The sequence below is a fragment of the Mus pahari genome, chromosome 4 (assembly GCF_900095145.1).
Source record: "Mus pahari chromosome 4, PAHARI_EIJ_v1.1, whole genome shotgun sequence".
Taxonomy (NCBI): domain Eukaryota; kingdom Metazoa; phylum Chordata; class Mammalia; order Rodentia; family Muridae; genus Mus; species Mus pahari.
Window position 1 is genome coordinate 79,378,331 of NC_034593.1, and position 11,668 is coordinate 79,389,998.

Sequence of the window (11,668 nt, forward strand, 5' to 3'; positions counted from 1 at the left end):
TGGTTCCCGAGGACAACAGGAAGGGCCTCTCCTCTCTATCATACCATGGTTCCCGAGGACAACAGGAAGGCCTTTCCTCTCTGTCATATCATGGTTCCCGAGGACAACAGGAAGGCCTCTCTCTATCATCTTGTGGGTCCCAGGGATGGAACTCAGGTCTCCATGCTTGGCACTGCATTCTGTAACCCCATGAGCCACTTTGCCAACCCTTTGTTTTCACACCTCACATTAACCTTGTCATATTTCCTTATCCATTAATGCTACATGTGGTCTGAGGGGCACAGCCTGGGGAAGTGTGGGGGAAGCAGAGGACAACCTGTGGAAATGAGGCTTGCTTTCCTTCATCACTCGAGCACCAGGGACAGAAACTAGGTGGTAGTCTTGGCAACAAGGATTTTCATCTGCTTGACCATTTGCCAACTCTCTTTGAGAACTTACTTAGTGCATGGAGCACACTAGCATGCCTGTGCACACATGGCCAGAAGACAGTGTTGGGCCATTGAGGTACTGACTCTCCTTGGACCTAGGGTTGGGGGGTGGGTGGGGGCAGTTTCAGTGATTCTCCTCTCTCATAGATGGAATTGTGGTCGCACATGAGGTCTCAACTTATAATGTGGGTGCTAAGAGCCGAATCTGGTCCTGATGCCTGTGTAGCAACTGCTCTCAGCCACCTAGCCATCTCTCAACCCTTCATATTGCTGTGTGCTTGGTGTTTACATACACTCATGTATGTGTGGAGGTGCCAAGCATCCTCCCAAGTGCACACCAAGTCTGGAATATTAGTGGCAGATTTTAATATAAACCAACAGTGCAAAGACATAGCTTGCTGTAATTTTAAGAATATAAGTCAGATTTATAGCAGGGGCAGCTTTATCTCCCAAACAATTCAAATAACCCTCTCACCCACAGCTAGGGGATTACTGCTGGCTACAGAGCCAGGAGTGGAGGTACTGTTAATTGTTGAAAATGAAAACCACCTGAAGCCGGGCAGTGGTGGCGCACGCCTTTAATCCCAGCACTCGGGAGGCAGAGGCAGGTGGATTTCTGAGTTCGAGGCCAGCCTGGTCTACAAAGTGAGTACCAGGACAGCCAGAGCTACACATAGAAACCCTGTCTTGGAGAAAAAAAAAGAAATAAAAGAAAACCAGCTGAGAGTGGCCATTAAGTTCCGCCCTCTCTTGCTGTGGCAGCCTAGATTACAGAATAGCCTGTCTCAAGCCAAAGGAATGAAGAATAATGAGGAGAGGAAGCTGGAGAGATGGCCTAACACTTCCAGAAGATCCAGGTTCAATGCCCGGCACCCATGTGTAGCTCACAACTGTCTGTAACTACAGTTCAAAGGGCTCCAACACACTCTTTTGGCCTGTGAGACATCAGGAACACATGTATATGCAGACATCCAGTAAGGCAAAACATCCACACAGATTTAACACAAAGCAAAATATAAGGAGGGAAGAAGGAAGCAAGCAGCCGTAGCCCCACTCTATCCAAGGACATCCACTGAGAGCTGAGGATGGACTTCCATCTCTTTATCCAGTGCTGGTTCTTGCCAGCAAAGCCTTTTGAAAATACAGGACCTGCAAAGCCAGAATGCTAAACATACAGAAGGCAAACGAAGAGCTGTTCTCTCAGGACAGAACCTTGGGTAAAACACCCGGTTACCAGAAGGAGGTGCCAGGCTCTTTCCATCTACCATCATTCTTGTTTTGTTTGTTTTGAGACAAAAATCTCATGATTTAGCCCTGGCTGTCCTGGCACTTGTTATATAGATCAGGCTGGCCTTAAATTTTCAAAACCCCTTCCTCAGCATTTCTAGCGCCACCACATCTGCCATATCTCTGGGACGTTCAGGAGTAAAGGTGCTTGTCATGTACTCTTGGTGAACTTAGTCACCAGGAAGCCACATAAAAGCAGAACTAATTTCCACAAGTGCATCCCTCCATATACATCATACTCAGGAATACATTTTCTTTTTTCTTTTTTTTTTTTAAAAAGATTTATTTATTTATTATATGGAAGTACACTGTAGCTGACTTCAGACACAACAGAAGAGGGAGTCAGATCTTGTTATGGATGGTTGTGAGCCACCATGTGGTTGCTGGGATTTGAACTCCGGACCTTTGGAAGAGCAGTCGGGTGCTCTTACCCACTGAGCCATCTCACCAGTCCCAGGAATACATTTTCTTAAGTAAGAAAACTAGGTGCTGGCTCAGTTGTTCAGAGTACTGGCTGTTCTTCCAGAAGGCCCTGGTTTATTCTTAGTGCCCACATGGCAGCTCACGACAATGAGTAACTCCAGTGCCAGTTATCTACACCCTCTTCAGGCCTCCAGTGGCAATAGAAATGCACACAGTGCACAAATACAGGTGCAGGCAACAACCACACATATAAGTAAACTTAACTAAAAGTACTCAATGGCCACAAGGTGGTGCTATTTCTACAGTACTCTGATGACTTCAGGTTTTTGTTTTTTTTCTTCTTCAGTAAATAAAAAACTAACAAAATGGATTCCCTATGTCTTAAAGTGTTATAAATGGAACTAACCAGCTAGTCTCAGTTCTGGGATAAACAACTCTATGTACAATTCCCTCAGCTTAGTTCCACAGTGAACATAATGCAGTTCCTCAAACACTACCCATGAGCCAAGCAGGGTCATCCTGAGCCAAACTGAAAACATATACATTAAGAAACTATACATTTTAATTTTATGTGAATGGTTATTTTGCCTGCACGTAAGGTTGTGCATCATAAGTGTGCCCTCAGAGGCCAACTGGAACTGGAGTTACAGATGGTTGTGAGCTACCAAGTCAGTTCTGGGGATCAATCACAGATCTTCTGAAAGAGGAGCCAGTGTTCCTCACCATGAGCCAACTCTATAACTACACACCCTTTCTGGACACAAGGTCTCACTATGGAACCCTGGCTGACCTGGAACTCACTATGTGAAACAAACTGGCCTTAAATTCAGGCATTTGCTATTGCTGACTGCCCATATTTTCTATATGTATCAGTTTTATGCCTGTACGTATCCAAGAGGCCAGAAGGGGGCACTGGATCCCCAAGAACTAAAGTTACAAGTGGTTATGAGCCCTTATGGGTGCTAGAAACCAAACTTAGGTCCTCTGCAAGAGCAACCAGTGCTCCTAGCCACCAAGCCAACTTTCTTGTCCCATTATTGGCTTTTATTTCTTTTGTAACATTTTTGTTTTGCTTTGATTCACTAAAATGGACAAAGGCCTAAATCTCAGCGTAGGGGTTGGTAAAGGTTAAAGGAAAAGAAAAAGAAACAGCACTCGGGAGGCAGAGGCAGGCGGATTTCTGAGTTCGAGGCCAGCCTGGTCTACAAAGTGAGTTCCAGGACAGCCAGGGCTATACAGAGAAACCCTGTCTCGAAAAACCAAAAAAAAAAAAAAAAAAAAAAAAAAAAAAAAAAAAAAAAAAAAAAAAGAAAAGAAAAAGAAAGAGCAAACCCTCCTCCCAATCCCAAACAGCTCAGGGGAGTGCTCCACTCCTAAGGACTTCCTGGAATCCTAGCATCTGTTGCAAGCGACCATTTCTGCTTCAGTTCTCACCCTCAGACTTAGGCCTATAGGATTTCCTGTTCTCAGCAAACCCAGGCCTGGTGGCCTGGTGATCGTCATAGGTGCTGCCTTCATACCACGAAGTCATAGTGGTCATTTACTCATGACCTTGGAACTTCGTGCCTCAGGAGAACATGGACACCACATGGACTCGAGTCAGCATCTCCATAAAGTTTTACAATTTCAGCTTTCATAGTAGGTTACTTATCCATTCTAATCTCTAGTTTCTGCAGCTTTAAAACAAGGACAGTGCACTGTCACGAGGAGCAAAGGCAATAGCACGCTGGGAGTGGTGGTGTGTCCATTTGGGAGACAAAGGCAGATGCATTTCCTTTGAGTTCCAGGCCAGTGAGATTCTGTTTTAAAACAACAACAACAACAACAACAAAACCTGGCCAGAAAACCCTGCTAGATCCCGGTAGACCTGGAGTTGCACGTGTCTGTGGAAGGCTCTGCTTGTTCTGTGGGTGCTGGGGATTCCAATTCTGGTCCTCAGGTTTGTTCAGAGTGAGTCGTCTTGGGGAGGGGTGAGGAGCTGTGGGCAGTGTCTCAAGTATTTCGGGTTAGATGCAAATGTGCTGCACAGCTGGAGATGACCTTGAGTTTCTGATCCTCCTGTCTCTACCTCCAAATTCTGCGCTACTGATCAGCACTGCTGCGGCCATGTTCAGTTTATGCGGCACTGGAAATCTAACCCAGGATTTCCTGAGTCCAGCCAGTATTTTATGGAGCTGTGTCTCCAGCGCAGATGAAGGTCTTACCTTGTCCCCCTCCTTTGTGTTTGTCACGGAAATGTGTGTTCATGCATTCACATGTGGTGGCTGCTAGAGGCTGATGTCCAGTGTGTTCCCTGCCTGCTCTCGGCTTTACTTATCCATTCACTAGGGGTATTCGGTGGATCTGCAGCTTACCAATTTGGCCAGCTAATCAACTTCAGGGGCCTACTTACCCAGCCTGCCAGCTCTGGGGTTACAGTCCAAGCCAGCTTTCACTAGAGTGCTGCACAGGCCCTCATGCTTGAGTGTTTCACCTCCTGACTGACTCGCCACCTCCCCTCCCCTCCTCTCCTCAGAGTAGTTCATTCTCTACACAATTTTAGTCTCTTATCAAAAGTGGCATGTCTAAATAGCCAGCTAGCTCAAAGTTTCCAGTTTGTAAAAACGCTACCTCCTCCTCACACAGTACCTCAGACTATCTCTGCCTATTGCTTAGGCAGACTCTCACGTGGCAGGCAAAGCTGGCCTTGAACTCCCAGTTGTCTTGCATTAGCCTTCTGAGAATTTTACCTGAAAGTGAAGCAGTTTGTGAGAACTCACCTTCTGGACCCTGGAGAAAAGCCTTGTTATTCCTGTCAGCATGGTCTTTGCTCTCTTAAAAAAAAAGACAAAGAGAAAAAAAGGTAAGCCACTATTTAATAAAAACATATGTAATATAAAAACCTGATACCGTCTAGATATATGAAAATCATCTATGCATCAACAAACTGGGCAAAAGATAAGAAAAACCATTTCACTTAGGAAACATTATGGCAGGAAGTTTAATCTCACCATAAATCATGAAAATGAAATTAAAGCCTTCATAATGAGATGACAACGAAGAAGTCCCACAACAATTGTAATCCAAATGTATTGGAAAATCAGTCTTTACAAAGTTGAAGACATATGAATACACAGCTATTCCATTCCTTCATATTTACTCTAGAAAACTACATATGCATATACAGTGGAAAATATAAGAATGTTTATAGCAGAGGAGTGTTGAGTTATTTGAAAATTGTAAAAACAAACAAACCTAAAGTCAAATATCCACTGATCCAATGAAATAGCAAGAAAGGAACTGTAATAGATGGGTCAGGGTCAAAGATATAGACTGGCCAGGCAAGGCAGTGCATAGCTTTAATCCCAGTAGTTCAGAAGCAGAGGAAAGTGGGTCTCTCTGAGTTCAAGGCCAGTCTGATCTAACAAATGAAGTGAGTTCCAGGGCAACCAGGGCTATACAGAGAATCCCTGTTTCAAACAAACAAAAATTATTACTGAGTGAAAATTATTATGTTTCCTGTTAAGTAAACTAAATTTCAAAACCATGTACAGAGTAGGTGGATGCAGGAAGATCAGAATTTCAAGGCCATCTTCAGCTATATAGTTTAGGGCCAGCCTGGAATAAATAACATCCTGCCCAAGAAAACGAAACACAAGCAACCTCTGAAACCTCACTCACTGTTTGCAAGACACACACAGATGGCAAAACTGGACTGGAAAGGCAAGTGGATGCTAAGAGTAAGCTGTGAAATAACAGTGACACTTAGGGGAAACACTGGGAACTGGTAATCCCACATTAGCTAAAAGGTCCATGAGTATTTATTTTATTATTACTTTGTGGTTTTTTTGTTTGTTTGTTTGTTTGTTTTGAGACAGTCTTACTATGTAGCCCTAGCTGATAGGGAACTACATAGACCATGCTGGTTTTGAACTTGTACAGATCCTCCAAACTCTGTCTCCTGTGTCTTGGGACTGTTGGTAAGAGCAATCACACCAACAGATGGGCCTTTCTCTTCTGTTGGTGTAATAAGACACCCTGACTAAAGCATTGCGGAGACAGGGTTTAAACTGCTCTCTGGTTCCAGAGGCATATAATCCATCATGGAGAGCAAAGGGAGGAGACAGGGCAACACAGGGAGGGCACAGCGGCAGAAATAGGAGTCTTCCTTCTGGTCACTCTGCACCTACACTCAGGGCCATCTTTGGACAACCCACTTCCTCTAGTGAACCTCACCTCCTAAAAATTCCACCCCCGCCCCCAATCAGCACCATCAACTGAGGACCAAGTATTCAAACAAGTGAACCTGTGGGGCACAGTTCCCAGTCAGATCTTACTACACTGCTTATTTCATACCATGAGGTTTATTATTTTTATAACACATGCTAAATTTATCCTTTTTTGTATGGTGGAAATATTTAATTAGAAAACTCTACTCTTTTGGTTGTGAAAAGAAATTTAAAATAAAGTATTTCCTCAAGATCTCATCAGAAGTGGGGTATAGTGGCTCATGCCACTTTTAATTTGAGCTCTCGGGATGCTGAAGCTGAAGGAGTTCTTGGACTGAGGCGAGCCTGGACTAGGCGAGCCGGAGCTAGAGTCAGACTGTACCCACCCATCCCAATAAACAAACAAGACCTGACACCCAGTGTTAGTCTGAAACCATACACTGGATCAAACAAAATGCATACACTTTTTTCACTATATATATTTCCACAACAAAGTTCAAAGAATTAAGGCATTTTAATAAATGCCTCATTTAAATAAATAATTATAGTAAATATAATAAGTTGCATGAATGTGGTCCTTTCCCCCCCTCCCCCTTTTTCTCCTCTCTTTTCTTTTTCTTTCTTTCTTTCTTTCTTTCTTTCTTTCTTTCTTTCTTTCTTTTTTTTTTTTTTTTTTTTTTTTTTGGGTTTCTCTGTATAGCCCTGGTTGTTCTGGAACTCACTTTGTAGACCAGGCTGGCCTCGCACTCAGAAATCCGCCTGCCTCTGCCTCCCAAGTGCTGGGATTAAAGGTGTGCACCACCACGCCCAGCTTCCCCTCTTTTTTCACATGGGATGTCATGATATAAATTAGGCTGGAGTCTGTTTCCTGGCTTTCCTGCCTCTGAGTACTGGCACCGTCACCTTTCTATTTAAAAGAAGCACTTTATACCATCTCGTTATCACATCTGAATTCTTAGCATTATAACTCTCTTCTTATTTATCTATTTATTTATTTATTCAGAATATAGGATTTCTCTATGTAGCGCTTGGTTGTACATGTGCCTCTGCTTCCCCAGTGCTGGGTGGGGTTAAAGATGAGTACAACCCGGGCTTGAGAGATGGCTCAGTGGTTAAGAGCACTGACTGCTCTTCTGAAGGTCCTGAGTTCAAATCCCAACAACCACATGATGGCTTACAACCATCCATTATGAGATCTGACACCTTCTTCTGGTGCATCTGAAGACAGCTACAGTGTACTTAGATATAATAATAAATAAATCTTAAAAAAAAAAAAAAAGGTAACAAAAAAGGTGAGTACAACCATGCTGGACACCAGCATCCTCACTCTTAAGCTTTGGATCTTTAAACAGAAAGGGCCACCTGAAGTCACTGTAGCCACAGAACACCTGCTACCCTAGATGACTATTAGTGGGTAGCATGGTAGTGTGACTATGCTAGAAAGAGATGGTTCAGGTCCTAGGTGTTCATCAGCTTGATCAGGACAGCATTCCAACATGGAAATTGTTCATTTCTGTAATTTTCCAGTTAAGACTTCTGAACCATGGTTGACTTTAATTTTTTTTTTTTTTACTCTTAAGACTTATTTTTATGTCTATGAATATTTTGCCTGCATGTATGCATGTGTATCATATTCATGCCTGGTGGTAAGAAAAGAAAAGAGGAAATTGGATCCCCTGAAGTTGGAGTTATAGATAGCTGTGAGCCACCATGTGAGTGTTGGGAACTGAACCCAGGTCCTCTATAAGAGCAAAATATGCTCCAAACTGAGCCACCTCTCCAGCTCCCATTGTTGACCCTGGCATTTACAGAAAACAAATTCTTTCACAGGTAGAGATTCCTGTACTTCAATGTAACAACAACTACCTAGCACTGACAGAGTAAATGAAATCTCTTGATAATTGTTACTTGCCACCTGTACTAGTTATTAACACAACAACAGTAACAACAAAGTTGTACAAATTTCACTTGTTACTATGTGCCAATACCAGGGAATACAATGAGAAAAGATGCTGCCTCCAGCAGTCAAGATGGCTACAAACCATAGAAGAGATACTACTCAGCGGGTGGGAGCGCCAAGAACCCAGGTTTGATGTTCAGCATGACAGTGACTTACAACAGTCTGTAAATCCAGTTCCATGGGATCAGGTGCCCCTTTCTGATCTTCACAACTATCAGGCAAACAAGTAGACTACATACATTCTTTTTTTAATAAAAGATTTTATTTCCATTTTATTTGTATGAGTGTTCTGTCTGCATGTCTGTAAAGGCACTTGCATGTATGTCTGTTTCCCACTCCTCAACCCTGGGCAGTTGTTGAGACTCCACGCTGGTGCTGGTAACTGAACAAAGGTCCTCTATAAAAGTACTAAGTGTTCTTAACCACTGAGCCCTTTCCAGCCCCCCAAATAAATACACTGTAAAACAAAACAAAACAAAAAACCTACCACAGAGTCACAAACTCCTTTGAATCCCATATTCTTTTAGTCACCAGCTACATTTTTGTTTTGTTTTGTTTTTTTGTTTTTTTCCAGACAGGGTTTCTCTGTGTAGCCCTGGCTGTCCTGGAACTCACTCTGTAGACCAGGCTGGCTTCGAACTCAGAAATCCGCCTGCCTCTGTCCCCCAAGTGCTGGGATTAAAGGCGTGCGCCACCACGCCCGGTTTATTTTTCTACTTAGTTGTTTTGAGGCAGTCTCATATAGCTCAGGCTGTACTCAAGCTTGCTATGTAGCCAAGGATGGCCCCTACCTCCCAGTACCAGGATGGTAGGTTTGTGCTACTAAGACTGCTAAGAGACATCACCTTAAATTCCAAACTTATTTAGCCTTGGAATCCCTTTACTGCAAAGGAGTAATGATGCCACGGTTGTAGATTATAGTGGAGGAGGCAGCTATAGGGCATGGGTGTAGCTGAGAGTCTGGTTCAAAGCTCTAGGTCCCAGGCTGGCACAAGGCTCCACCTACTCCACTTGTTACCTGTTTTACTTAGTTCCCTTGGTCTTAGTTAAGGTGGGCCATAATAGCCCACACCTTTTATACCAGCATTCGGGAAGCAGAAACAGGTGGATCTCTGTGAGTTTGAGGACAACCTGGTCTACAAAGTGAGTTCTAGGATAGCACTGAGTGACACCCAATCACAAAAAAGCAAAGTAAACCAGGACTGACTGGGGAGTAGTTCAGCTCGTACAGCACTCCCACAGCAAGCACAGAGCTCTGGGCTCCATCTCCAGCATTTCATAGACTAGGTACAGGGATGTCCACTATAAACACAGAGCATTAAAGGTGGAGGCAAGAGGACCAGAAGTCATTCATCCTCCACTGTACAGTAAGTTCAAGGCTAGCCTAAACTCTGTGACACCATTACCAAACCAAACCAAACCAAACCAACCTATACTAAATTGCATTTTGTTTGGCTTTTATCTTAGTGGTGTTAGAGATAAACTTAGGGCCTGGTACATGTTAGACAAATGCTCTACTACTAAAAGACACCCCAGCTAGCTATCCAGCTCGCTCGCTCTGTCTGTCTGTCTACCTATCTATCTGTAAAGTCTCACACTCATATAGACTGGTCCTGAACTCTCAGCAATCCTCCTGCTTCCTAAAAGTTGAGATTTCAAGTATGAGCCACAACACTTAGGTCCAAATTACATTTTCAATATCATTTAAAATACTTTTTTAAAAAAAATATTTATTTTATGTTTATATGAGTACACTGTTGCTGTCTTCAGATACACCAGAAGAGGGCATTAGATCCAATTACAGATGGTTGTGAGCCACCATGTGATTGCTGGGAATTGAATTCATGACCTTTGGAAGAGCAGCCAGTGCTCTTAACCGCTGAGCCATCTCTCCAGCCCCTTTAAAATACTTTTAAGAAACAAAACAAAACAAAACAAAACAAAACAAAAAAAAAACTTGCAAGAACAGCCAGGTGGGGGAATGTCTATGTAGGCCTTTAATCTGTGAGTTCAAAGCCAGCCTGTTTTCTACACAGCAAGTTCCAGGCCACACAGCACTACGTGGTGAGACTCTGTCTCAAAACAACAACTACATAAGTAGAAAATAAAACCACATTGATGAACCAAATAATTGCACAGAGGACTATTCCTGGGGCGGGGAGCTGGGCTGGCAGTAATGGGGATCAAATCCAAGGCCTTGTGTATATTAAGCCAGCACTCAATTGTGTGGACTGAGAAAGACTGTATGGAAATTAGTGAAGACTAGTTATTTTCATTAATTTCAGTTAGAAAAAAAACAAACAAACCAGCTTTTGCTGAAAAATACAACTCAGTTATCAAAGTGCTTGTCATTAAAATGTAACCCCTAGACATAAAAAAGCCAGGCATGGTGGTAGATACTTTGTAATCCCAAGATTGGGAATGTGGAGACAGGCAGGCCATTAGCTAACCAAATTCAGCTCACCTGAGTTCCAGGCAGGCAGCTGTGTTAGAAAACAACAACAACAACAACAACAACAACAACAACAACTGTCCTGATATAATGGCATACACCTTAAAATCCAGCACTGGAGGTAGAGGCAGGGGGAATCTGAGTTCAGCCTGGTCTGCAGAGTTCCAGGGATACCAGGGCTACACAGAGAATCCCAAAACAAACACAACAGGAAAAACTAGTAGAATAGTTCCTCAATAGTGACATTTAAAGTTGACCTCTGGCACCCTAAGAGTGAGCATGCACATGTGCACAGCACAATCAAACATACTTTATGCTGCATTTTCTGCTCCTACTTGCCCAAATTTGAGTTCCTGGAGAAACACTGGGTCTGGGACTACAGAAAGAAAATTAATGTGCCTCACCCCCATCTCCTGCACCCATGCAGGGGCTCACAATCTTAGGTGATCCAACACCCTCTTCTGGCCTCTGGGGGCACTATACACACACACACTGGATGCACAGACATACATGGAAACAAAACACCCATACACACACACACACACACACACACACACACACACACACACACACACACACACAGAATTTTTACTACGAGGGCAGTGTGTGGTATAGGGAAAAAGTTAGGTTCTTAAGAGACAGGAAACTAAAGTCTAAAGATCAAGTTACAGATTTCTTTGAACTTCAAGCTTCCCTTGGAAAAGGAAGAGTCTCCCTGTTGTAAGGGTTCAGCAGGAACAGTACAGACGTCCCTCATGCTGTAAGGGTTCAGTAAGAACAGTACAGACGTCCCTCATGCTGTAAGGGTTCAGTAAGAACAGTACAGACGTCCCTCATGCTGTAAGGGTTCAGCAGGAACAGTACAGACGTCCCTCATGCTGTAAGGGTTCAGCAGGAACAGTACAGACGT

The 11,668-nt window shown here is 43.4% G+C and overlaps 1 protein-coding gene across 2 annotated transcripts in view; it reads right to left on the reverse strand.

Moving 5' to 3' along the window:
- Window positions 1–11,668, reverse strand: part of Dap3 (death associated protein 3) — a 31,270-nt gene that overhangs the window by 15,639 nt on the left and 3,963 nt on the right. For both annotated transcript variants that reach the window (XM_021196738.2, XM_029537523.1), the window contains exon 2: window positions 4,898–4,951. In XM_021196738.2, coding sequence (XP_021052397.1) covers window positions 4,898–4,951 — 54 coding nt within the window. The remainder of the gene's footprint in view (window positions 1–4,897; window positions 4,952–11,668) is intronic.